Source organism: Theropithecus gelada, chromosome 19 (assembly GCF_003255815.1).
Source record: "Theropithecus gelada isolate Dixy chromosome 19, Tgel_1.0, whole genome shotgun sequence".
NCBI classification, from domain to species: Eukaryota; Metazoa; Chordata; class Mammalia; order Primates; family Cercopithecidae; genus Theropithecus; species Theropithecus gelada.
Window position 1 is genome coordinate 26,744,470 of NC_037687.1, and position 25,627 is coordinate 26,770,096.

The 25,627-nt window shown below is 57.7% G+C and overlaps 2 protein-coding genes across 11 annotated transcripts; one reads left to right on the forward strand and one right to left on the reverse strand.

The window, feature by feature from the left end:
- The first annotated feature begins 866 nt into the window (after window positions 1-866).
- On the forward strand, window positions 867-17,803 carry SCAF1 (SR-related CTD associated factor 1). Of its 2 annotated transcripts, XM_025367874.1 has the most exons (11): window positions 867-984; window positions 4,054-4,167; window positions 4,387-4,444; window positions 5,223-5,317; window positions 5,614-5,714; window positions 5,803-5,918; window positions 10,072-12,906; window positions 13,559-13,641; window positions 13,862-14,080; window positions 16,935-17,063; window positions 17,371-17,803. In XM_025367874.1, the coding sequence occupies exons 2-11, from the start codon at window positions 4,060-4,062 to the stop codon at window positions 17,560-17,562; spliced, it is 3,936 nt and encodes a 1,311-aa protein (XP_025223659.1). In that variant the 5' UTR covers window positions 867-984; window positions 4,054-4,059; the 3' UTR covers window positions 17,563-17,803. The 2 variants fall into 2 exon arrangements, with proteins under 2 accessions (XP_025223659.1, XP_025223658.1); XM_025367873.1 differs by lacking the exon at window positions 867-984 and having other exon boundaries at window positions 3,836-4,167.
- Window positions 17,804-18,732: 929 nt separating this feature from the next.
- IRF3 (interferon regulatory factor 3) lies at window positions 18,733-25,557 on the reverse strand. Of its 9 annotated transcripts, none has more exons than XM_025367879.1 (8): window positions 25,306-25,557; window positions 24,117-24,347; window positions 22,830-23,001; window positions 22,675-22,745; window positions 21,932-22,112; window positions 21,458-21,835; window positions 20,207-20,322; window positions 18,733-18,998 (listed from the first exon to the last, which is right to left on the reverse strand). In XM_025367879.1, the coding sequence occupies exons 2-8, from the start codon at window positions 24,174-24,176 to the stop codon at window positions 18,813-18,815; spliced, it is 1,164 nt and encodes a 387-aa protein (XP_025223664.1). In that variant the 5' UTR covers window positions 24,177-24,347; window positions 25,306-25,557; the 3' UTR covers window positions 18,733-18,812. The 9 variants fall into 9 exon arrangements, with proteins under 9 accessions (XP_025223664.1, XP_025223660.1, XP_025223663.1 ...); XM_025367875.1 differs by lacking the exon at window positions 24,117-24,347 and adding an exon at window positions 24,348-24,520; XM_025367878.1 differs by lacking the exon at window positions 24,117-24,347 and adding an exon at window positions 24,348-24,520 and having other exon boundaries at window positions 25,159-25,557.
- Window positions 25,558-25,627: the final 70 nt, after the last annotated feature.

A 25,627-nucleotide genomic window follows, 5' to 3' on the forward strand; every position in this document is an offset into this window, starting at 1 on the left:
GACTTCTCTGTACTGAATGAGGCGGCTATGGGGTCGGGCTTCTGGGTTCTAAGTTTATTTTTATTTATTTATTTTTGAGATGGAGTTTCCTTCTTGTAGCCCATGCTGGAGTGCAATGGCGCAATCTCGGCTCATTGCAACCTCCGCCTCCCAGGTTCAAGCGATTCTCCTACCTCAGCCTCCCGAGTAGCTGGGATTACAGGCGTTAGCCACCACGCCCGGCTAATTTTTGTATTTTTAGTAGAGACTGGGTTTCACCATGTTGGTCAGGCTGGTCTTGAACTCCTGACCTCAGGTGATCCGCCTGCCTCGGCCTCCCAAAGTGCTAGGATTACAGGCGTGAGCCACCGCGCCCGGCCTATTTTTATTTTTTAGAGATGGGGCCTCCCTATGTTGCCCGGGCTGGCCTCCAACTTCTAGGCTGAAGCGATCCTTCTGCCTCAGTCTCCCGAGTGGGACTACGGTGTGCGCCACTGCATCCCGTCTGGTTCTAAATTTAGGGGGACCTAGAGGATCTGGATTCTGAGAGCCCCAGAATGTGGGTAAGACAACATCCAGCAAGTCGTGCTCACTCCGCCGAACTACAATTCCCTTGCATCTATTCTGTTTAGCGCCTTTTACGTCACCTCCTGTTCCGCCACCCTTTCCGCGCGCGCGCAGGGCACTGTGGGGCGTCATCGCGGGCTACCGCGGCTCCGCCCACTTCACCTCTCACCCCACTATCTGTCCCCGCGCGACAGAGGCGGTGCGCGGACTACGCCTCCCGGCGTGCATTGCGCGGACCCCGCCCCATGTGTCCCATTGGCTTCTGGGAAACCGAGTCCGGTTGCGTTTCCGCCGGCCTTCACGGCGCCGTGCTCGGTACTTGAAATCCCGGCAAGCTCGGCGGCGCTTTAGCTCCGCCTCTCTCCTCCTTTGCTGACGAACCCCGCCCCAGCCTGCCCCGCCCCGCGCCGGGGCCGGAGCCGCAGCCCGAGCGGCGGGGTAAGATGGCGGCGGCGGTCCGGGCCGCGGGGCTCGGGCCTATTGGGGTGGGCGGGGCGGAGTTGGGTCGCTAGTTGTCCCGGGGTCCTCCCCACAAGCCACGGGTCCTGGAGGGCTTCATGGGGCGGTCTCGGGCCCGGCAGCTGCGGCGAAACCTGGCGCCGAGAGAGGGGCCTTCTCAGGGCCCTGGGACGCATCCGTGGGTTCCTGGGGGCGTCAGTGGGGCGTCTCCGAGAGGACTGGGGGCGTCCCTGGGCCTGGACCGAGCCTAAGGCCTGCCCTCCCTCATATAGCTGGCCTGGATCGTGTCTGTAGACACTGTAGATTGTCTTTATGGGCTGACCGGGGACTAGGGTCTGGTTAGAGGGTTCTGGGGCCATCTTGAGATCTTGAGATATGTCCCAGGGGTGAAGGAGGGTCTGCAAGACCTGAGGAGTATCTTCAAAGCCATCTAGAGCGCCTGGGGTATGTCTGTTAGGGCTGGAAGGAGTCTACATGGGCTGGCCTGAGGATGCAACTGGTCTGCATAGGTCTGGGGCCATTTATCAGGCCTAGAATAACTGCCAAGGGCTAGGAAGCCTTAGAGCCCCCTAGGGGGTTGGGATATGCCCACCAAGGGAGGGCGTCAAATATTGAGATGTACTGAGGGTCTGGGGTCTCCAGGGTATGGGTAGTGTTTAATAATGGGTGACAGGAGGCTGGGGGCAGTTAGAAGGACCTGGAACCATCTAGATGGCTTGAATGTGACTGCAGGAATGCAGATTTTATGCCTGGAGCAAATTCGAATGCCTATGGGGTCGGATCAGCTTGTGGCGAATAATACAGAAAGAGAATGAGGAAATTTTGCCCAGCTTAGATATACTTGCCCTTCAGAAAGTGATTCAAATGAAAAATGTTTTAAAATTCTGCATTACCCTGGGGGTTATTGAGAGAGTTAGAATTAATCTACTTTAGGCTGGAAGAGTCTGGAGGGTCATCTAGACCCACTATTACAGTGCTTTTCAAACCATGTTGACCGTGATCTGCATTAAGATACATTTTTTCATTAAGACCTAGTAGAGACAGTCATAATGTATTTAACATCATATAACATAATGTGTTAACATTAACTCATCTTCCACAAATTGACATTTCCACTTACTACTTGCGATGTGCTGCGAAGAACTATTTTGTTCTATTTACTTTTTATAACAAGCTATTTGTGAAGCACTAAACTGGTATATGACCCTGTTGTTGGGGAAACCACTGATCCAGACAGGACCTAGCAGTATCTGCAGAGCATTCTTCTGTCCAAAAGATCTAAGTAACTGAGGGTGTGTCTGCAAAGCCTGGTGCTGTCTAAATGAGCAAGCAAGCATCTTTGTATACTGCAGAGGGTTTGGGGATCCCTGAGCCTGTAGTCAGCAGATGTTGATTAAGCTTCTCATATGTGACAGTCACTGTTCTAGGTAGCATGTTGCTTCCCCGGGAGGTGCTGGAGAACAGTCCCAGGGCCAGGAACTGCCCACCGGGCTGAGCATATTGAGTATTGGTAAAAGAGGCTGGGATGTAATAGACTATCAGGATTGGGTGTGTCTTAGGAAGTTAGGAATTAGATGGAGCTGGGAGGCTGAATGTAGAGGCTTGGCATGGTTTGAAAATCTATATGGGATGTAGAACAGGACCAGGGTCTTGTCTTTGCAGGAATGCTGTGGGGGAAGCAGGGAGGCAGATGTAGGGGAAACCTGGGCTTTAAGGGCTAATAGTGTCATTCCTGTTCATTGAGCACTTGAGGTACTCTAACTGTGTGGCAGGAGTCAGGCTTTCAATATTCACAGCCATTCTCTGAGATAGATACTCCTATTTCGTGCATTTACAATTAAGCATACTGAGTTGTGGGTTAGGGATTTTGAAGCTTTCTAGGAATTTTGAGATTGGATATTGTCTTATGAGTAGCAGATTTGACAGTCGTGGGGAAGCTTACAGCTGAAATATTCATATTTTTCTGAAGCCCTAATCAAGACATCTACCCGTTTGATGGATGATCTTTCAACCGCCTGATTGGGGAATCATATCAAAGAATTTCCATGACATTGCAAAGGCTTTGGGCAGATGGCAATAAGTAAATGCCTCCTATAAAGTTTACCTTCAGCATGCCTTTCTGAAGTTTAGCGTTTTCATTTTAAAAATGGCATACCGCCGGGCGTGGTGGCTCAAGCCTGTAATCCCAGCACTTTGGGAGGCTGAGACGGGCGGATCACAAGGTCAGGAGATCGAGACCATCCTGGCGAACACGGTGAAACCCCGTCTCAACTAAAAAATACAAAAAACTAGCTGGGCGAGGTGGCGGGCGCCTGTGGTCCCAGCTACTCCGGAGGCTGAGGCAGGAGAGTGGCGTAAACCCAGGAGGCGGAGCTTGCAGTGAGCTGAGATCCGGCCACTGCACTCCAGCCTGGGCGACAGAGCCAGACTCAGTCTCAAAAAAAAAAAAAAAAAATGGCATACTGGTTTTGCAGATCACTCAGTGAAGTTTCCAACTTAGGTATATAAATAAAATTTGGGGGTGGTCCTCACCATCGAGGACAGTTGATGCTCTAGGAAGCTGTGTGGTGTTTGAGGCATGGCGTTGAATATTGCCCAGCACATTGGCCTTGGGAAAGGTGGGTTTATAGGACTGTGGAACACACTCTTTGAAATCATGGTGCAGCACACACAAAAAACCTCGGTGTTGGCTTTGCCTCTTAGGAGGCCAGGGAACAAGGTCTTGAAGTTTGGATACGTTGTTGGGGAAGCTGCGGGAATTGAGGAGTGAAATGTTAAAAGTGGAGGCCGGGGAGGCCTCCCTTTGACATAGAGGCACCTGAAACCCAGAAAAAAGGAAGAGAATTGCTCCTAGTCCCTGGGGTGTCTATGCTGGGCCCAGCGCCCACCCAAGCACAGGGTGGAGCGGGATGAGGTGGAGGAGAGGAGGGGTGCCAAAGGGGATGCTGAGGGAGATAGTGTGGGGCCCTTGAGGTCTTCATGTCTATCCTCTACTTCCGTCCTTTCTCCTGGGACCTCCACTCCAAACTGTTGCCCCTGGACCCCCAGGTGACCATGGAGGAAGAAGATGAGTCTCGAGGGAAGACGGAGGAGTCGGGCGAGGATCGGGGCGATGGTCCGCCAGACAGAGACCCCACGCTTTCTCCTTCTGCCTTTATCCTGGTGAGGCTGCTGGGCTCCTGGCACTGAGGGATGGAGGAGCTGGGCATCCATACTCCAGGGGCCTGACTCCGGGGCCCAAGGCAGGGGCGCTGGACTCCTGGCTCCCGTGAAGCACTTGAGTTTGGCTCTCAGTGTCTGGGATGTCTGTCTCCCAAGGGGCAGAGGTTACAAAGCATCTGCCTGGGTCTTCTGACGCTTGGTTCTTCCCCCCTTCCCCAGCGAGCCATCCAGCAGGCTGTGGGAAGCTCCCTGCAGGGGGACCTGCCCAATGATAAAGGTATGGCGGCTTCCGGTTCCTTTCAGCCCCACCCTCTCTCGGCATTCTTTCTTTATCCTAATGTCATTGATACAAGCTTTTCTGAAGCCACCTGGGTGCCACGCTTGTGCTGGCACAGGGAGCCAAAAATGGGCAGACACCCTGTGGCTGCCTTGGAAGGGCCTAGTGTGCGGTGGAAGGGAGACAGGCACAGTGCTGGGAGAGGGCAGGAGGCCCACCTCAGCTCGCACAGTGGGAGACGGGTCAGGGCACCTTCCCAGAGCGGGGACAGGTGAACGGGCCCTCTAAGGACCTATGAGTCGAAGGACCTAGGATTAGAGGGAAGCCTGATTGGCCACAGCAGGCCCACAGCACAGGTGCAGCAGCGAGGAGCTGTGCTGGGGTTCCTTGGGGCTGGCATGCAGGAAGGTGTGAGTGGGGTTGCGGGAGGCAGGAGAGGTCTGTGGGGACTGCATCCCAGCAAGGCCTGAATGCCAGGTTGAGGTGTCTGAGGGCAGACAGGAGGACAAATGGCTGAGCATCAGAGCCTCAGAAGTGGGTGCTGGGAAGTCCTCCTGGGAGGTAGAGTGTGGAGGCCTGGAGAGAGGCGGGAGGCTGGGAGGCAGAGTGTGGAGGCCTGGAGAGAGGTGGGAGGCTGGGAGGCAGAGTGTGGAGGCCTGGAGAGAGGCGGGAGGCTGGTTCCGCTGTCAGGAACTAGATCAAGCTCCGCTTTCCTCTACCCCACAAGTCTTGGCAGCGAGTCCCCTGTGTCCAATACCCCATGCAAATCTCTCACCAGATGGCTCTCGGTGTCATGGCCTTCGATGGCGGCGCTGCCGGAGTCCACGGTCAGAGCCCCGTTCCCAGGAATCAGGGGGGACTGACACAGCTACTGTGAGTAAGAAGAGGGGCTGGGGGCCTGACTCACGGGTATTGGAGGAAGGGACGGGTGCCTGAGTCTGAGGGAATGGGGTTTGCGATGCTGACCAGGGGCAATGTTGGAAAGTCTGGGGGCCTGATCTGGGCCTGAGCTTTGAGTGCTGACGGCTGTCAAGCTACAGGAATTAGATCCTCAGTTTTCTCGGGGATCTTAGATGTCTGGGTTCCTGAGAGGTCAGGGAGTTGGGAAGTAGGATTTGCCAGTCTTCATGTGACCGGGGACAGCATAGAGTGTCTCCGGCCTCTTCCAGGTGTTGGACATGGCTGCGGACAGCTTCCTTGCTGGGCTGGTGAGTGTCCTGGATCCCCCGGATACCTGGGTTCCCAGCCGCCTGGACCTGCGGCCTGGCGAGTGAGTAGCTGGGCAGCTGGAGTGGGAGAGGCCTCGGTGTGAGAGCCAGAAGCACCGCTAAGGCTCACCCACCCCTTCCGCCTTGCAGAAGTGAGGACATGCTGGAGCTGGTGGCTGAGGTCCGAATCGGGGACAGAGATCCCATTCCTCTGCCTGTGCCCAGCTTGCTGCCCCGTCTCAGGGCCTGGAGGACAGGCAAAACGGGTATGTGGGGCCAGGGTGGAGCTGGGCAGGTGGCCTTGGAGTTGTGTGGGGATTGGCTGTTTTTGGTAGTGATGGTGGTGGTGATCGTGTCATTTAGACAGAACTTTTCCCTTTTCTTCGTATTAGATGTGATCAAGGCTGTAGGTGCATACAGATGTACATAAAGTAAAAACCGACGTGCTGGGGCTATGTGGGAGCGTTCATCGTGTGTGACACTTGGTTTCGGCACACTAAGCGTTAGTGTCACTGCACTGGAACTTCGTCTCCCCAGGAGGGGGACTCTTCGAGTTGCTATATTCAGAGAAGCAGACAGCCTGAAAAATGGCAGGCACTTGCCCAAGGGCGCACAGCCAGATGCTCCATGGGGTGCCTGGGCCTTGAGCCCTGGTGTGTCTAGGAGTCTGAAGCCCAAGTTTTTGATTTCTGAGGTGTGCGCTGCCCAAGGAGGAATCTTCTCCTCCAACCCTACGCACAGTGGTACCTGTGAGCAGTTTAGACCAAACTTGAACGCACAGCTCAATTGCAAGGAGGACTTGTTACTGTGCACATCGCTGGGCCACTCCCAGGGCTTCTGATTCTGCAGGTCTGGAGTGGGACCTGGGAATTTTCTTTTTTTTTTTTTTTTTTTTGAGACAGAGTCTCGCTCTGTCGCCCGGGCTGGAGTGCAGTGGCGCGATCTTGGCTCACTGCAAGCTCCGCCTCCCAGGTTCACGCCATTCTCCTGCCTCAGCCTCCTGAGTAGCTGGGACTACAGGCGCCCGCCACCGCGCCCGGCTAATTTTTTTATTTTTAGTAGAGACGGGGTTTCACCGTGGTCTCGATCTGCTGACCTTGTGATCCGCCCGCCTCGGCCTCCCAAAGTGCTGGGATTACAGGCGTGAGCCACCGCGCCCGGCGGGAATTTTCATTTTAAACAATACATGCTGCTGAGCCCTGGACTCTGTTGAGAACTCTAGGTTTAGGCCTGCCTTCTGCGTGAACATATGTATTTGGAGGAGGGGGTGGAGGGAGAGGAGAGGAAGGTGCAGTCAGCTATGGGCACCAGCTGTGAGCCGTGAGCACTGGTTCTGTGGTAGAGCAGGCACACCACTCTGCGCCAGGTCATGTTCACCTTGTTTCGCTCTGTTGCCCAGACTGGAGTGCAGTGGCGTAACCTCGGCCCACTGCAACCTCTGCTTCCTGAGTACAAGCGATTCTCCTGCCTCAGCCTCCTGAGTAGTTGGGACTACAGGTGTGTGCCACCACACCCAGCTAATTTTCCTATTTTTAATAGAGATGGGGTTTCACCATGCTGGCCAGGATGGTCTTGATCTTTTGACCTCAAGTGATCCGCCTGCCTCAGCCTCCCAAAGTGGTGGGATTACAGGCGTGAGCCACCGTGCCTGGCTACCTTCTTTTTTTTGAGACGAGGTCTCACTATGTCCCCCAGGCTAGAGTGCAGTGGCACAATCATGGCTCACTGCAGCCTCAAATTCCTGGGCTCAAGTTATCCTGTTGTCTCAATCTCTGGAGTAGCTGGGACTACAGGTGCATGCCACCATGCCTGGCTAGTTTTTTTTTTTTTTCTTTTTTCTTTTTTTGAGATGTAGTCTTGCTCTGTCACCTAGGCTGGAGTGCAGTAGCGCGATCTAGTCTCACTGCAACTTCCGCCTCCTGGGTTCAAGTGATTCTCCTGCCTCAGCCTCCTGAGTAACTTGGGATTATAGGCACGCACCACCACGTTCAGCTAATTTTTCTATTTTTAGTAGAGATGGGGTTTCACTGTGTTGGCCAGGGTGGTCTTAAACTCTTGACCTGAAGTGATCCTCCTGCCTCAACCTCCAAAGTGCTAGGATTACGGGCATGAGCCACCATGCCTGCCACCTCCCCTCCTTTTTTTTTTTTAATAGCTGGAAACGATTTATGCATTAAGTACAGAGACATGGTACCTAGGACTCACGACATTCTTAGGGGCCCACAATTTCTTTAAAATCAGAAGCTGTAGATCTGGGCGTGGTGGCTCACTCCTGTAATCCCAGCACTTTGGGAGGCCAACGCGGGCGGATCATGAGGTCAAGAGATTGAGACCATCCTGGCCAACATGGTGAAACCCCGTCTCCTCTAAAAATACAAAAATTAGCTGGGCGTAGTGACACTTGCCTCTAGTCCCAGCTACTCGGGAGGCTGAGGCAGGAGAATCGCTTGAACTCAGGAGATGGAGGTTGCAGTGAGCCAAGATTGTGCCACTGCACTCCAGCCTGGGTGACAGAGCAAGACTCCGTCTCAGAACAAAATCAGAAGCTGTAGGGGATAAGTAAACAAATGGGCAGGGCAGCGTTCCCCTAAAACTTGATTTAGGAAAACAGGTGGTATGCTGGATTTGGCCCCTGGGCCTTAAGAGTGATAAAGGTGTATCCGGAAGCTAATAGTAGTTGTTTTCAGGGGGGACTCTGAGGTTATGTTTTATTTGTTTATTCCAGGTAGTTTTAAAAAGAAAAGAAAGTTCACCCATAATCGTATCCCATACAGAAATGTATATAAAGCTGTGGATCTCGTGTGTTTGCAGAGCGCTCTGGTCTGTGGAGTCTGTTATGCTTAAGGTGCTGGGAATAGCGATGAGGCTAGGAAAAGCTGAGGCTCAGACTGTCCTCACCCGGCAGCAGGTGCAGCCTGGCTCTTTCTGCGCACTCATCTGTTCCTCCGCTCATCCTGGGAAGTACATGCTGTCATCATCACCTCTGCTTCATCTTCCCCGAAGCCCTTGGCAGCTGAGGGACTGTACACTCCACTCATTGATAATCTTTTTTTGTTTGTTTGTGAGATGGAGTTTTGCTCTTGTTGCCCGGGCTGGAGTGCAGTGGTGCGATCTCGGCTCACTGCAACCTGCCTCCCAGGTTCAATTCTCCTGCCTCAGCCTCCCGAGTAGTTGGGATTACAGGCATGTGCCACCACACCTGGCTAATTTGGTATTTTTTGTAGAGACAGGGTTTCATGTTTGTCAGGCTGGTCTCAAACTCCCAACCTCAGGTGATCTGTCTGCCTCGCCTCCCAAAGTGCTAGGATTACAGGCATGAGCCACTCCACCTGGCCATGAAGGGTGTTGGATGAATGAACAAATCCCCATTTTATAGATGAAGAAACTGAGGTAGACATCCATCCACTTGCCTGTGGTCATGTGGCTGGTGAGGGCCAGCCTGTGGATCAAGGGGTGGCTCTGGTGCTGCCCTCTTGACCCCTTTCTTTCCCTGGTGCTGTCCTCACACCGCTCTGCTGGCATCCTTGCTGTGGTGTGGCCTCTGTCAGTCATCTCCATCGTGTGACTGTGGCATCGCGACTGTAGTACTTAGCACAGTGCAGCGGGCTCTTTGGGGGCGAACGAGGTGACATATGAAGTACCATGCCTGGTTTGGAGGAAGAGGCAAACCTTTGTCATTGCCACCGACACTGGTCGGTGGTGTCACTGAGTCCTGAGCAGATGTAATTCCTTGGGTGGGGACTCAGCACAGAGTGAAGAGCTTAGGGTGAAGACCAGCCTTGCTGTGCTCCCCAGCTCTGCCATTTCCTGGCTCTGCACTGGAATCTCACCCTGTCAGCCTCCCATTCTTCCCTCTACCAAACAGGAGAAACTCCCACGAGAGGCAGCTGGCGCAGCAGGCCGGAGCTTGTTTTTGTCTTGGAGGGGGACTTAGGTTTGAATCCCAGCTCTCCCCCTGCAGCCTGTTTTCCTGTTTCGTCTTTGCCCAGGCTGGACTGCGGTGGTTGTGGTCAGAGCTCACTGCAGCCTCCACCTGGGATCGGTCACCAGCACTGGTCAAGGTAGTTCCTAGTTTCAGGGCCAGGGTACATTGTCCAGGGTCAGGCCAGTGCTGTCACAGGATATGGGAGTGCAGGTTCAGGGCCACATTGACCGAGTTTACACCCTGACTGCTGCCTCCTCTCTGTGTGCCCTTGGGGAGGATACTGCAGCTCTCTGCCTCAGTTTCCTCAGTGACCTTTGGGTTAAGAACTGTGGTGTGCAGTTGTCAGGAGCATCCTACGGCTGGCTCCTGTGAAGCAGTTGGGGCTTCCTGGGCAGGACCTGGTGGCCCAGCAAGTGTCCACAGCTGAGCCAGCAAGCAGGCACCAGGAGGGAGGTGAAGGCCCTGACCACTTCTCTCTCCCTGTTCCTTTGCAGTTTCTCCACAGTCAGACTCCTCTCGGCCCGCCTGTGCCCGTCACCTCACCTTGGGCACGGGAGACGGGGGCCCTGCCCCACCCCCTGCCCCCTCCTCTGCATCCTCCTCCCCTTCCCCTTCTCCCTCATCTTCCTCCCCTTCCCCTCCCCCGCCGCCACCGCCCCCTGCACCCCCAGCCCCGCCTGCCCCCCGATTTGATATCTATGACCCCTTCCACCCCACCGACGAGGCCTACTCTCCACCGCCTGCTCCGGAGCAAAAGTACGACCCCTTCGAGCCCACTGGCTCCAACCCCAGCTCATCAGCCGGGACCCCCTCACCTGAGGAGGAAGAGGAGGAGGAGGAAGAGGAAGAAGAAGAGGAAGAGGAAGAGGAGGAGGAGGAAGAAGGCCTGTCCCAGAGCATCAGCCGTATCTCGGAGACCCTGGCGGGCATCTACGATGACAATAGCCTGAGCCAGGACTTCCCAGGTGACGAGAGCCCCCGTCCGGACCCGCAGCCCACACAGCCGCCTCCTGCCCCTGGAACGCCGCCCCAGGCGGACTCCACCCGGGCTGATGGAGCCACGCGCCGGCGGGTCTTCGTGGTAGGGACTGAGGCGGAAGCCTGTCGGGAAGGCAAAGTCTCGGTGGAGGTGGTGACCGCTGGTGGAGCCGCCCTCCCACCGCCCCTGATGCCACCCGGCGACTCGGAGATCGAGGAAGGCGAGATCGTCCAGCCGGAGGAGGAGCCCAGGGTGGCGCTGTCCCTCTTCCGCCCGGGTGGCCGGGCCGCCCGGCCTCCGCCTGCCGCCTCAGCCACCCCCACGGCCCAGCCCCTTCCCCAGCCTCCCGCTCCCCGGGCCCCCGAGGGGGACGACTTCTTGTCCCTGCATGCGGAGTCCGACGGCGAGGGTGCCCTGCAGGTGGACCTGGGAGAGCCGGCCCCTGCGCCGCCCGCCGCAGACTCGCGCTGGGGCGGCCTGGACCTGCGCCGCAAGATCCTGACCCAGCGGCGGGAGCGCTACCGCCAGCGCTCGCCCTCCCCGGCGCCCGCCCCTGCCCCGGCCGCTGCTGCTGGTCCGCCAACGCGCAAGAAGTCCAGGAGGGAACGCAAGCGTAGCGGCGAGGCCAAGGAGGCCGCCTCGTCCTCGTCGGGCACCCAGCCTGCGCCTCCCGCCCCGGCCTCGCCTTGGGACTCTAAGAAGCACCGCTCGCGGGACCGCAAGCCCGGCTCCCATGCCTCGTCGTCCACCCGCCGCCGTTCCCGCTCCCGCTCCCGCTCCGCCCGCCGCCGCTCGCGCAGCACCGACCGCCGCCGTGGGGGCAGCCGCAGGTCGCGGTCCCGGGAGAAGCGGCGGCGGCGGCGGCGCTCCGCCTCGCCGCCCCCGGCCACCTCCTCATCGTCGTCCTCGAGGCGCGAGCGGCACCGCGGGAAACACCGGGACGGTGGCGGCAGCAAGAAGAAGAAGAAGCGGTCGCGGTCCCGGGGTGAGAAGCGGTCTGGGGATGGCAGCGAGAAGGCCCCAGCGCCCGCCCCGCCCCCCTCCGGCTCCACCTCTGGTGGTGACCGCGACAGCCGCCGCCGGGGGGCCGTGCCACCCTCCATCCAGGACCTTACGGACCACGACCTCTTCGCCATCAAGCGGACCATCACGGTGGGCCGGCTTGACAAGTCCGACCCCCGAGGACCTTCTCCTGCCCCGGCCTCGTCACCTAAGCGGGAGGTCCTGTACGACTCCGAGGGACTGAGCGGCGAGGAGCGGGGCGGCAAGAGCAGCCAGAAGGATCGGCGCCGCTCGGGGGCTGCCTCCTCCTCCTCCTCCTCCCGGGAGAAGGGGTCTCGTCGGAAGGCGCTGGACGGGGGTGACCGGGATCGGGACAGGGACAGAGATAGGGACAGGGACAGGTCATCCAAGAAGGCCCGGCCCCCCAAGGAGTCGGCACCTTCCTCAGGGCCCCCGCCAAAGCCACCGGTCAGCAGCGGCTCAGGCTCTTCATCCTCGTCGTCGTCCTGTTCTTCCCGGAAGGTGAAGCTGCAGTCCAAGGTGGCGGTGCTCATCCGCGAGGGTGTCAGCAGCACCACCCCCGCCAAGGATGCTGCGTCGGCCGGCCTGGGCTCCATCGGCGTCAAATTCAGCCGCGACCGCGAGAGTCGCTCCCCCTTCCTCAAACCCGACGAGCGGGCCCCCACTGAGATGGCCAAAGCAGCTCCGGGCAGCACCAAGCCCAAAAAGACCAAGGTCAAGGCCAAGGCAGGGGCCAAGAAAGCCAAGGGGACCAAGGGAAAGACCAAGCCATCCAAAACCAGGAAAAAAGTCCGCAGCGGAGGTGGCAGCGGGGGCAGTGGCGGCCCGGTGTCGCTGAAGAAGTCCAAGGCGGATAGCTGCAGCCAGGCGGCAGGCACCAAGGGGGCGGAGGAGACTTCGTGGTCCGGTGAGGAGCGGGCAGCCAAGGTTCCTAGCACCCCGCCCCCCAAGGTAGCCCCACCACCCCCTGCCCTCACTCCGGACTCGCAGACCGTGGACAGCAGCTGCAAGACACCCGAGGTCTCCTTCCTGCCGGAGGAGGCCACTGAGGAGGCTGGGGTCCGAGGTGGGGCAGAGGAGGAGGAGGAGGAGGAAGAAGAGGAGGAGGAAGAGGAAGAGGAGGAGGAGCAGCAGCCTGCCACCACTACGGCCACTAGCACTGCTGCAGCCGCCCCTAGCACTGCCCCCAGCGCGGGGTCCACAGCCGGTGACTCAGGGGCGGAGGACGGGCCAGCTTCCCGTGTCTCCCAGCTGCCCACGCTGCCCCCGCCCATGCCCTGGAATCTGCCGGCTGGTGTGGACTGCACCACCAGCGGCGTCCTGGCCTGTGAGTGTCCCCTGGGGGAGGGGGGTGCTGGGGCAGGTGAGACAGTATGGGGACTGGAGGGTACAGACTTAGAGGCAGTGGGGTGCCCTGGAAGGGAGAGGTTTATAAGGACATGGACTAGGAGGGTGGGGGTGGGTGAAGGCCAGTTAGGGTCTGTCCAGAGGCTGTAGTTTCTGGGTGTACTGGGAGAGAAGGGCTGGCAGGAGCAGGTGGTGGCCAGCGCAGACTGGAGTGGTGGGCTGGGTTCTGGGATTCCCCTAGAGGGGGACTAGGAGAGAGGGACCAGAAAGAATGGCTTGAGCAGGACACCATGTTCCTTACGGATGGTGGTTGCCTCTACCAGACTGCAGAGGTGGGGAGAGAGGCTGGGACTGGCCACAGGGGGTCAGGAGGCAGAATCTCACTCCTGCCGTCTCATCACTGCATGACCGAGGCCAGCCCCACAGCCACACACCTGGAGTCCCAGGAACATTCGGGGTATGGGCCGTTCTGTCATTGGCCAAGGCCCCCTTTTCCCAGTTCTGAGTGTGAGGCCTTGTGGCTGTTCTGGGACCCAGGGCAGGAGATGGCAGCAAGTGTCCAGGTGAGGTTCACCAGCTCCTGTCCTGTCACCTCCCCCATCTTCATGTTGTCACCTCTCCACGTCCTGCAGTGACTGCACTTCTCTTCAAGATGGAAGAAGCCAACCTGGCGAGCCGAGCGAAGGCCCAGGAGCTGATCCAGGCCACCAACCAGGTGGGCTCCCCTGGGGGAGAGTCCCTGCCGCCCCTTCTTTTGTCCATTGCCTCGGGTTAGGAGAGGAACCGCAGGCCCGGCAGCTCTGGGGCAAGGTATCGGCCTGAAGAGGAGCCTGTTGCCTCAGCTGTGGGGAAGTCAGCGTGGGAACAGTGGGGTGCACGTCCCCTCTTCTCCTCCACCTCCTTTTACTCATCACCCCTCCGTCCTCTTCCCACAGATCCTCAGCCACAGAAAGCCACCCTCAAGTCTGGGGGTGACCCCAGCTCCTGTGCCCACCTCTTTGGGTCTGCCCCCTGGCCCCTCCAGCTACCTGCTTCCTGGCAGCCTCCCTCTGGGGGGCTGCGGTTCAACTCCCCCCACCCCCACCGGGCTGGCTGCCACGTCTGACAAGAGAGAGGGCAGCAGCAGCTCTGAGGGCCGTGGGGACACAGATAAGGTGAGCTGGCCTGGGGAGAGGTGGGGCAGTGGTGACAGTTCTGTAGAGAATATGGACAGGAACTGAGATGCAGGGACCCAAGGAGAAAGGGAGACTGAGGCCATAGAAACCAAAGTCGTGGAACTGTAAGGAACTCCACTTCGCTGGAATAGATGAGCGGGAACTTCGCTGGGCATGTCCAAGGGAAAATCACGTCTGTGCGTGTGTGGGGGTGTGTGCATATACCCCACATATACACACCCTGTAACAGACGCCCCACACTGCAGCCCACCCCTTGATGATGTGTTTTTCACGCTGTCTCCCTCTCAGTGTGAGTGGGGGAGGCTGGTTTCTGAATAAAAACTCAAGAACTTGTTTCTAGTTGAAGGGAGGGAGAATGGGTGCCAGGCGGACAGTAATGTAGGTTCTTACTCAGCTGCTCTGGCCGGCTCTTACTCCTGGGCTCTGGGGCTGTTTCTGTCTTGGTCAGGTCTAGATGTGGGTTTGTTGTTTTTGTTTTTTCTTTGAGATGGGGTCTCGCTCTGTCACCCAGTCTGGAGTGCAGTGGTGCCATCTCGGCTCACTGCAGCCTCCGCCTCCCGGGTTTGAGCGATTCTCCTGCCTCAGCCTCCCAAGTAGCTGGGATGACAGGCACACACCACCACACCCGGCTAATATTTGTATTTTTAGTAGAGATGGGGTTTCACCATGTTGGCCAGGCTGGTCTTGACTCCTGACCTCAGGTGATCTGCCCACCTTGGCCTCCCAAAGTGCTGGGATTACAGGCGTGAGCCACCGCGCCCGGCCTTGGTTGGTTTGTTTTGAGACAGGGTCTCACTCTGTCACCCAGGCTGGCATGCAGTGGCACAGCCACAGCCTCAGCCTTGATCTCTCGGGCTCAAGGGATCCTCCTACCTCAACATCCTGTGTAGCTAGGACTACAGGTGCGCACCACTATGCCCAGCTAATTTCTTAATTTTTTTGTAGAGTTGGGGGTCTCGCTGTGTTGCCCAGGCTGGTCTCGAACTCCTGAGCTCAAGTGATTCTCCCACCTCAGCCTCCTAAAGTGCTGGGATTACAGGTGTGAGCCGCTGAGCCCAGCCTAGATGTGTTTTTTTACAGTCCAGCAGCCCATAGCCAGACGGTGGTGTTGGCCACCTTACACAGCTGTGTACGGTGCCAGATAAAGCTGTATAAACCCCATTAAACATCCCGTGTGAGCCGCAGAGGTGGGGCTGCAGCTTAGCCCATCACTTGTCTGTAGCTTGTGCCTTGTGCTACAGGTCGCGGACGGTGAGGACCCCCTGGTCTACAGCGGCCCTTGCCCTGCCCTTGTCTGTGCTCTGCCCTTTGCCCTGCTTTACCACATCCGAGATGGGTGTTTGGGAGCAGCGTCTCTCTAGAGACCCACATCCTGTGGGGCCAGGCAAGCCTGAGAAGTCCCTCCAGGGCGGCCTGTGTCTCTCCTGGCCATAGAGTTGCCCTAACAGCTCAGTAGCTCGTCAGACAGTGTCACTGATATTGCTTCCGGAGTCTGCTAGCCATTGTGCCCTGCCATTTCCAGGACTCAGGTTTACCTGCCCCTACTTTGATAGTCACCTGACTTGGGAGGGCAGTTTCCCCAAGGGCGGTGGCAAGGGACTATCCCTTGTGCCTGCAGAAGGTGGGTTCTTCTCTGGTCCCATGTGGCTCTCTGGCTAGAGGTTTCCTGTCTGCTTTTGCAAAGATTCCGCCTGAGGCCAGGGATGCAACTGCTGCCCCGAGCCTGTGGCTGGGGGATCTCCTAGCTTGTTGGCCACAGGCGGGAAGAGCCTTGTCTCGGAGGCTCTTTGCCCTGCCCACTGTTCTGTCCTTCCCTTTTCGTCCCACGGCCATCCCCCTTGGAACAGGCACAGCTCCCCTGGATTGAGTCTTTGCTCTGTACCTGGCCTGTGCCATGTCCTTCATGTGTGTCACTGTAGTCCTCCCCATAGGTGCTGTCCGCATTTTATAAATAAGCCACAAAGGTGGCCAGGCGCGGTGGCTTGTGCCTGTAATTCCAACACTTTGCAAGGCCGAGGCAGGTGGATCGCTGTAGCCCAGGAGTTCAAGATCTGCTTGGGCAACATAGTAAGACCCAGTCGCCAGAAAAAGTACACGAATTAGTCGGGCGTGGTGGTGGCACCTCTAGTCCCAGCTACTCAGGAGGCTGAGGTGGGAAGATTGCTTCAGCCCAGGAGTCCAGGGGTACAGCGAGCAGTGACTGTGTCACTGCACTCCAGCCTGTGTGACAGGGAGAGACCCTGTCTCAGAAATAAAGAAAAAGCCACAAAAAGGAGGTTTGGCTGAGCATCCCAGGGGTCAGAGACAGGGAGTGGCAGACCAGGCTTCCCATACAAATGGGCTTGAGGTCAGTCCCCACCCCCACTCCTCAGTGCGCCTCCATCCCCTTGGTGACCAGAGCAGTATTGTAAAAACCTTTTAAACTGAGTCCTCCCCCTTCCCACGGTGAAAAGCCCTGTGGAGCTTTCTACAGCCCTGTCTGTAGAGTCTGATTCAAAACCAGCTGCAATTGCTTGGCCAATGCCTGTCTTCTCATCAGACTGAACTTTGTGAGGGCAGGCAACGCATGTCTCCTGGTCCTGGCCAGGCCTGGAGCAGACCAGGGTTCAGCCTAGAGGAGATGTTCAGTGACATGCAGAGCACAGGCCTGGCCTTTGGTCCCAGGCACCTGCAGCAGAGGGTGCATGGGACAGACCCTCAGCAGGACTTCCAGCCTGAGAGCAGCCGGACTGTCCGAGAGGCTAGGCTGGCAGCAGAGGCGAGTGGAGGTGGAGGTTCTGCAGGTACTCACTAGCCCTTGCTGTCTCTTCCCCCGCTGTCACCACCCCACCAGTATCTGAAGAAGCTGCACACACAGGAGCGGGCGGTGGAGGAGGTGAAGCTGGCCATCAAGCCATACTATCAGAAGAAGGACATCACCAAGGAGGAGTACAAGGACATCCTGAGGAAGGCCGTCCACAAGGTGGGCACCCAGAGAGAGGGGCAGACACAGGCCGGGGAGAGGACGAACTGGAGGGCCAGATGTGTGCAGACAGATGGACGCGGATGGGAGACGGGGAGGTCAGTCTGGGAGGGTGATGGGATTTTCTCAAGGCCACCTGGGCCTGTTCTGCTGGACCTGGGGCACCCATCATCTAGGGGGACAGAGGAACTTTGGCCTGGTTATTGGGGAAGCTGCTCCTACCCCAGTCCCAAGCTGCACCCAGCAGTCCCGGGTGGATGGGACCCCGGGAGCCTGGTGGTGACTCCGGCTGTCCCCGGCCCCCCAGATCTGCCACAGCAAAAGTGGGGAGATCAACCCGGTGAAGGTGAGCAACCTGGTGCGGGCCTACGTCCAGCGCTACCGCTACTTCCGCAAGCACGGTCGCAAGCCAGGGGACCCCCCAGGGCCCCCACGGCCGCCCAAGGAGCCAGGGCCCCCGGACAAGGGTGGCCCGGGCCTGCCCCTGCCCCCTCTCTGAGCCCTGGCCAGCTCTTCGCCCCTCGCCTCTTTGAAATTCTGGACATATTTATGGCTCCACCTCCCCACCTCCCTCCCCCATCAGTGGGATGATTGGGGGAGGGTTGCTGCAGGGAAGAGGAGAGCCCCCTGCCCTTCCCTGCCCCGTGCCCATCCCCCTTGCCCCCAAGCCTGTCCCCAGTGCCCCTCCCTTCTGTTCGTGCCCCTCTCCCCAATTTCATTAAAGATTTCATGAAACATTACCCCTGAGCCCCATGGTTCTAACCCTTTGTTTTCAGAGACAAATTTGCCAGAGGGTTGAGGAGGGGCCCCTAGGAGGCTGAGGGTGGGAGACAAGGGAGCCAGACTGTGACTTGGGGCAGCTGCCTCCCCTGAGCCTCAGTTTTCTCATCTGTATAGTGGTGTTCTGAGGATTGAACAAGACACAGGTGGAGCACTTAGCACAGTCTCTGGCAGGGAGCCAGCTGCTCACAGGGAGGCGGGGCCGGCCCCCACCTGATCAGCATCCTCCCAGCTCAGGGCACCTGCGTGCCATGTGCCTGCCTTGGAATTGCTCCCAGAGCAGGATCTGCGTTCCCCATTGAGTTGGCTTCTCTTTTCAGCAGCCCCGTGAAGCTGGGGTGATCTCATCCACTCTCCCGAGAGGGAAACTGAGGCACAGAGCAGCAAGGCCCGAAGGGTGAGTCAGGGCTGCGCTGGCTTCTGCCAGTTTCATCACCCAGAACTGAGGCCTAGCCAGGAGAGGTGACAGTGCCCAGGGTCACCAGGCAGGCAGGCTTTGCAGGCTCTAGGGTGGCCGCAGAGCCTCTTTACCAAGGCCCCCTCCAGCCCCATGTAGAGGGAGCCTGAGCCTGGAAGGAGAAGGGCCGTTTGCCCACACTGTTCATAGGCAAGGCAGGGACCTGGGTTCTGGCCAGTCTTTGTGTTTCTTACTCTATGACCTTTGTGCCTCTCCCAGCCTGTGTCTTGGTCTACAAAATGGGGGCAGCCATCAGCCACCAGGTCCCTGGGCAGAGGTGAGGAGGTGTCAGCTGCCCCCTGCAGTGCTTGGTCCTCATGCATTGAGCACCTGAGTTGTGCATAGCTGCACAGATGGGTAAACTGAGACCCTGAGCAGGAACAACAACCAGCTTGGGTCAGAGGGCACCCAACACCAGACGCACACAAGAGGTGATCATAGCAGGAACCAGTTTATTGGTTGAGGTGGTGGGGGGTGGGGAGGTTAGAGGCCACACCATGAGGAGCGAGGGCTCAGGTCTCCCCAGGGCCCTGGAAATCCATATCCTCCACCAGGTCCTGCAGGTAGGCCTTGTACTGGTCAGAGGTGAGGGAGAGTGGGTGGCTGTTGGAAATGTGCAGGTCCACAGTGTTCTCCAGGGAGGAGGCACCCCCTACCCGGGCGATTTCTACCAAGGCCCTGAGGCACGTGGGCACAACCTGCGGGGGAAGTGGGGACAGGAGTCAGGGAAAACACCCGGCCAGTGTCCACCAAGGTAGGAGTCAGGGCTGGGAGAACTACAAGTCCCTGCAGCCCCCGCTGTAACCCAGGATGAAACACACACACACACACACACACACACTACAACTTCCTGCAGCCTCTGCTGTAACCCAGGATGAACCATAGGCCCAGGGCTGCTGGGAGTTGTAGATTTCCCTCTACACACACACACACACACACACACACACACACACACACTCATATGAGGCTAGAGTATTCCCAGATGTCAGGGCTGAGCAGTCTGTGATCTCAACTCGTGGGAGCCACAGCCATGGCCTCACAATGGCAGCTAAAACTTGAAGTCCACCAGCTTCGACATGGTTTAGAGCAGGGGTCCCCAACCCCCCATGGCCTGTTAGGAATCAGGTTGCCCAGCAGGATGTGAGCAGTGGGTGAGGGAATATTACTGCCTGAGCTCTGCCTGCTGTCAGATCAGCGGCAGCATTAGATTCTCAGAGGAGCACGAACTCATCATGAACTGCACACGCGAGGGATCTAGGCTGCTCCTTAGGAGAATCTAATGCCTGATGATCTGCAGCGGAGCAGTTTCATCCCCAAACCACCCCCTTCCTGTCTGTGGAAAAATTATCTTTCGTGAGACTGGTCCCTGGTGCTGAACAGCTTGGGGACCACTGGTTTAGAGAGTTCAAAGCAGGTTCTGCAGGTGAGGCCATGGGAAGGAGCTCCCGGGGATGAAAAACTGGTTATTGCAGAGATCTTGGAAGTTGCAGGTTTTTTTTTTTTTTTTTTTTTTGAGACGGAGTCTCGCTCTGTCACCCAGGCTGGAGTGCAGTGGCCGGATCTCAGCTCACTGCAAGCTCTGCCTCCCGGGTTCACGCCATTCTCCTGCCTCAGCCTCCCGAGTAGCTGGGACTATAGGCGCCCGCCACCTCGCCCGGCTAGTTTTTTGTATTTTTTTAGTAGAGACGGGGTTTCACCGTGTTAGCCAGGATGGTCTCGATCTCCTGACCTCGTGATCCGCCCGTCTCGGCCTCCCAAAGTGCTGGGATTACAGGCGTGAGCCACCGCGCCCGGCCAGAAGTTGCAGTTTTTTAGAGGGCCCTCTGGGAGTTGGAGTTCCTGGGAGCAACCTCTTCCCTCTGTAAGGCCACCCCTCTCAGCCCCAGGGACTCAGGTCTGCAGGCACCTTGACCATCACGAGCCTCTTGGTCCATGGCTGGTCCTGGGGCCATGACTCCCCCACACAGAACCAGAGGGCATAGCGTGGTGAGCGTCCACTTCCTTCCGTGAAGGTGATCAGATCTGGGGGCCCAGGAGTCTAGTCAGGGATGAGAAGAGGACCCTCTACCCGCCCTTCCCCGTAAACTTGAATGGTAATCCCCACCATCTCCCCTGACCTAAGGCCCTCTGCTGCCTCGCCCAGAGGACTGCTTGTTTGGGGAAAGTCCCCATGATTCTGTTTGTATACTTCCTCCTCCCTCCCTCCCATCATGGTGGGGTTGTTGGAAGGCCCCCCACCCCCGCAAGCCCCCAAGCCTCAGCATTCACAACAGGCCCAGAGTAGGGGGCCCAGGCTTCCAAGGATGCCAGTGAATCTGGAGAAGAAGCTGGTTGGCATTCAGTCCCCTCTGAGGCCGCACTGTCCAACTGCAGCCATTAGTCATGTGAGGTCATTTCAGTTTAAATTGTAATCAATTAAAACGAATTGTGTCCTGGTGGCACTCGCCTCACCTGAGTGCTCGGCCCTTATGGCTAGTGGCTGCCGCACCGGACAGTGCAGGTGACTGTCATTTCCATCATGGCAGAAAGTGCCACCGCACAGCGAAACCCTAAGGGACATAGCTTTCCTGCTATTGGTCTGTCCACCATCATTAGTTACGATAATGATGACAGCGGCAGCTAATTCCCCGAGCATGCTGTGTACTGGGCCTGTGTCTCACCCCAGTGCTGGCAGGCAGGTAGAGAGAGGAGACTGTCCTCAGATTCCACGGGCTCAGGGCAAAGTCCTTTGCCTCGGGTTATACAGTGGGCCAAGGGCAGCCAGGGTCTGAATTCAGTCCTAATCCTGAGTTTTTGTTGTTGTTGTTTGAGACAGAGTCTAGCTCTGTCACCAGGCTAGAGTGTAGTGGTGTGATCTCGGCTCACTTTAACCTCTGCCTCCCTGGTTCAAGTGATTCTCCTGCCTCAGCCTGCCAGGTAGCTGGGATTACAGGCGTGTGCCACCATGCCCGACTATTTGTTTGTATCTTTAGTAGAGATGGGGTTTCACTATGTTGGCCAGGCTGGTCTCAAACTCCTGACCATGTCATCTGCCCGCCTCGGCCTCCCAAAGTGCTGGGACTACAGGCGTGAGCCACCGTGCCCGGCCAATCCTGAGTTCTTAACCACTGTGCAGTCTGCTTTCTACTGGGCAGGGCGAAGCCCCCATCTCACTCACCTACAATGAAGGGCCCCAGGTCGAACACGCCTCCTTCCTTGTCCTTGGGGACCTCGCCATCAGGCCCATGCCCGCTGTTGAGCAGCTCCTCGCTCACTGCCCAGTATGTGTGGCAGTGCCCCAGCCGCTGGGCCCAGAGCCGCTGCCCGGCCCGCCGCAGAGCCAGTCCCCCACCCAGGGAGCTCAGCACGTGCCTCACGTAGCTCATCACTCCCCTGTCTGTCAGGGACATGCCAGGGTCTGGCAGTGTGATTGGCCATCCAGGCAGCGTCCTGTCTCCCACTTCGGACCCCACCAGCCGCAGGCCCTCCGGGCAGGAGATGGTCTGCTGGAAGACTTGGCGGCCCCGGTAGAAGGCTGTCACCTCGAACTCCCACTCTGAGCAGCGGCAGCAGCCGTGTGAAGGGGAGAGAGATTGAGAGTCAGGGGCTACCGCCCAGACCTCAGCCCTCCCAGCCTGCAACTGACACTCACCTTCCCCCGGCACCAACAGCCGCTTCAGTGGGTTCTCAGAGGGCTCCAGGTTTGGGAAGGGAGTGGGACTGTCCAAGCTGGGGCTCCGCAGGGGCTGAGGGGCTACAGCCAGGCTTGGGGGTCCTGGATCTGGCAGTGGGGCCAACACCATGTTACCCAGTAACTCATCCAGAATGTTTTCCTGGAGGGAAACAAAGAAAGATAATCAGCATTTCCATAGTCTTTTCTGGAGACTTCATATGGACCAGGTCTGTTCTCAGCAATGCAGGGAGGTCAGGCTTGAGCTCTGCCTTCAAGGGGCTTCCAGCCTGGGGACAGAGCCAGCCATGGCATCAACAGCCAAACACTCTCATGAACGCCAGGTGCTACCATTCCAACCCAGGGATCTGGCTCTATGCAGGTAAGACCTGGGCGGGGCAGGCTGGGTAGAATTTCAGAGGGGATGCTCCCCCAGCTCAGGCCTCAGCAGGATCAAGGTGAGGGAGTTTTCAGTTCTCAAGAGGCTGACAGCCCCCTGCCGAAGTCCATGAAATCCTGGGAAGGTGTGCTAGGGCCTTGAATGCAGGGTGAAAACTCGGAATTTTCTCCTGAGGAGACTGGAGCAGGAACAGACGGGGCCAGCACTGGCTCAGGCAAGGGGCAGGCTGGAGGCAGGGAAGCGGGGGGATGGTCCACAGGGAGAGGACAAGGCCCATGGGGACATGACAGAGACTGAGGGGCATGAAGGTTGGGCACATTCTCACCTGGGTATCAGAAGTACTGCCTCCGCCATTGGTGTCCGGAGAGGAGTCTGGCTGGGAAAAGTCCCCAACTCCTGTTGAGAAAGGTGGTGAGGGGAGTAGGGGTGCCAGGAACCCTTGGGACCCCAGCCTCCCACATGAACCCCGATCTGGCAGACCTGAGTTCACAAACTCGTAGATCTTATGTGGGTCGTGAGGGTCCTTGCTCCGGTCCTCTGCTAAACACAACCCATCTTTGCGGTTGAGGGCAGAACGGAAATTCCTCTTCCAGGTTGGCAGGTCTGGCTTATCCCTCCCGGGAACGTACGCACCAGTGGCCTCGGCCCAGGCCTGGGGCAACAGTGGTGTCAGGATAGTGGGGGAGGACGACTTAGATCCTGCTCCTGGGGCCCTAACCCTGTCTCCTGAATCCTAACACCACCCTCTTTCCCTGGCAAGTTCTAAGTCTGCAAGTTCCATCCCCAAATCCCCCCGTCCTATCTACCTCCATCCCCCACCTCGAGTTTTTAAAAGCCTTTTTCTCTTTTTTTTTTTTTTTTGAGACGGAGTCTCGCTCTGTCACCCAGGCTGGAGTGCAGTGGCCGGATCTCAGCTCACTGCAAGCTCCACCTCCCGGGTTCACGCCATTCTCCTGCCTCAGCCTCCCGAGTAGCTGGGACTACAGGCGCCTGCCACCTCGCCCGGCTAAGTTTTTTTGTATTTTTAGTAGAGACGGGGTTTCACTGTGTTAGCCAGGATGGTCTCGATCTCCTGACCTCGTGATCCGCCCGTCTCGGCCTCCCAAAGTGCTGGGATTACAGGCTTGAGCCACCGTGCCCGGCCAAAAGCCTTTTTTTCTTTTTGAGATGGAGTTTCACTCTTGTCACCCAGGCTGGAATGCAATGGCGCAATCTCAGCTCACTGCAACTTCCGCCTCCCTGGTTCAAGCAATTCTCCTGTCTCAGCCTCCTGAGTAGCTGGCATTACAGGCGGGCACCACCGCACCTGGCTAATTTTTGTATTTTTAGTAGATAATTTTGTATTTTCACCAATAATTTTGTATTTTCACTAATAATTTTGTATTTTCACCATGTTGGCCAGGCTGGTCTCAAACTCCTGACCTCAGGTGATAGCCCGCCTCGGCCTCCCAAAGTGCTGGGATTACAGGTGTGAACCACGGCGCCCGGCCCAGAAACCTCTTCTTTCTAAGCCAGGCTTCCAAGTCCAACTTGGTGTCTAACCGCGTGCACCACCTGCCCCGCGACACCCTCTGTGATAACCCCGCCCCTCACACTGTTTACCACCTCTGGCATATACTAATACGGTGGTTAGGAACCCCAGATTTGGGGCTCCAGGTCTCACCTCTGATGTTTCAAAAACCATCCCCCAGTATCTATCCTACAACCAAGAGCCCCGGCCCCTAGAGAGCCCCAAAACCCCAGGATTCATTTCCTTTGCGTACTAACCGGCTTTCCCGGTTTTACTGCCGTAACCGGGCAGCTCCAACCCTGCTTGCGCCCCACCATCAGTCAGCTGATCCGGCTAGCCCCGCCCCTCCCGTTATAGCCCCACCCACCAACGTTGGCAAGAGCCAGCCCCTCGGGCGCCACCTCAGCCGTCTCAGCCCGGCCCGCTAGGAGTCCTTTCTGCCCCGCGCGCAGCTCAGGGTTTCCAGCGTCCCCGGTCGTCTCACGCACCTGGAAGATTCTGAAATCCTCCTCCTGTGCATCCTGCCGTAGGCCGTGCTTCCAAGGGATGCGGAAGCGCGTGCGGCTCTCGTTCACCCAGGCCACGCCCTCCAGTTGCCCCAGGTCCAGCTGCGACACCAGCCAGGGCAGGATCCGTGGCTTTGGGGTTCCCATGGTCCGGCCTGCGCGTATAGGGCATTTTCTGGGCGCGACCGGCCTCCCCCGGACCCACCTGGCCTGGAGTTTCCGCACCCAGAACCCTCCCTCTCACGGGCCACGGCACAGGTCCTTCACCCATATTTTCGGGGGTACAAACAGGAAACCTCCTCTTCCCATCCTCCCATCTTCCCGAGAGGCTCCTTAATCCGCTAGGGTTCCTTCCCATATCCATGGCATACCCTTCCCCAGTGTCTTCAGTGCAGACCCTCCACTCTCTCAATTCCGCCAGTATAGACCTCCTCTCTCCCCGACATCATCGAAAGCAAGTATCCCCACTTTCAGGGTAGCATCCTCTTTCCCTAGTTATTTCAGTGCAGAATCGATTCACGTGTAAGCCTCTATCTCCTGCATTTACCCCAGTGTAGATCCCCTTCACCAGTCCCCCTACAGAAGATCCCCCGAAACATTTCCAACACAGAACTTCCATCCAATTCCTCCTCGACTGCCAGCCCCCCTCCTCCAGGACAGAGCCGGCCTCAGGTTTCGGGAGTGAACTACACCCATGTACGGAGTCCATCCTTCCCTCTGTAGAACCCCTCAGTGTAGACGCCTCCTGTTTTCCTCTTTCCTCCCTACTTTTTCTAGTTTTTCTCCAGCCGACCTCCAGCGTCGGCCACTGGAGCTCCTTCCTTGCTCCACTTTCCCCAGAGTACACAGCCTGCCTTTCCACTCTCCGTGCAGACCCATGCTGTTTCCCGCTCCTCGCTCTCGGACGCCACTAACGCTCTCCCAGGCTCTTCCGCGTTACCTACGATGGAAGGTCAGGGCGTGTAGGGAGCTGGCGCCCACCCCTGTTTTGGGGCTCCGGATAGCTCTCAAACTCGAGGCTGCGCACCCCCTTTCCCGTCAGCTGAACTCTAGAGCGCTGAGGCTTTCTTTTCGATCGACTTCTTGAAATAAAACCAACTTTATCATTCTTTGGGTAACACACCCCGCAGCCGAACGGACGGCCCGCCGGGCCCGGGGCTGTCCCCGCCCCTATGCCCTTTTTTGGGTTTCCGGCCAGAGGCATGCTGGGAGCGTCACATGCAAATTGAGCGTACATCCAGCGTTCCGCCCTTTCTTCGTTG

Bases quoted from the DNA above. Each gene is read 5' to 3' on its own strand.
- SCAF1 (XM_025367873.1), top strand. From the start codon at position 3,985: ATGTCTATCCTCTACTTCCGTCCTTTCTCCTGGGACCTCCACTCCAAA. The intron at 4,445-5,222 runs GTATGGCGGCTT...ATCTCTCACCAG, and splicing joins GGACCTGCCCAATGATAAAG to ATGGCTCTCGGTGTCATGGC. The intron at 17,064-17,370 runs GTGGGCACCCAG...CCGGCCCCCCAG, and splicing joins TGAGGAAGGCCGTCCACAAG to ATCTGCCACAGCAAAAGTGG.
- IRF3 (XM_025367875.1), bottom strand. From the start codon at position 24,512: ATGGGAACCCCAAAGCCACGGATCCTGCCCTGGCTGGTGTCGCAGCTG. The intron at 22,746-22,829 runs GTCTGCCAGATC...CTTTCTCAACAG, and splicing joins CTACGAGTTTGTGAACTCAG to GAGTTGGGGACTTTTCCCAG. The intron at 22,113-22,674 runs GTGAGAATGTGC...GTTTCCCTCCAG, and splicing joins GCAGTACTTCTGATACCCAG to GAAAACATTCTGGATGAGTT.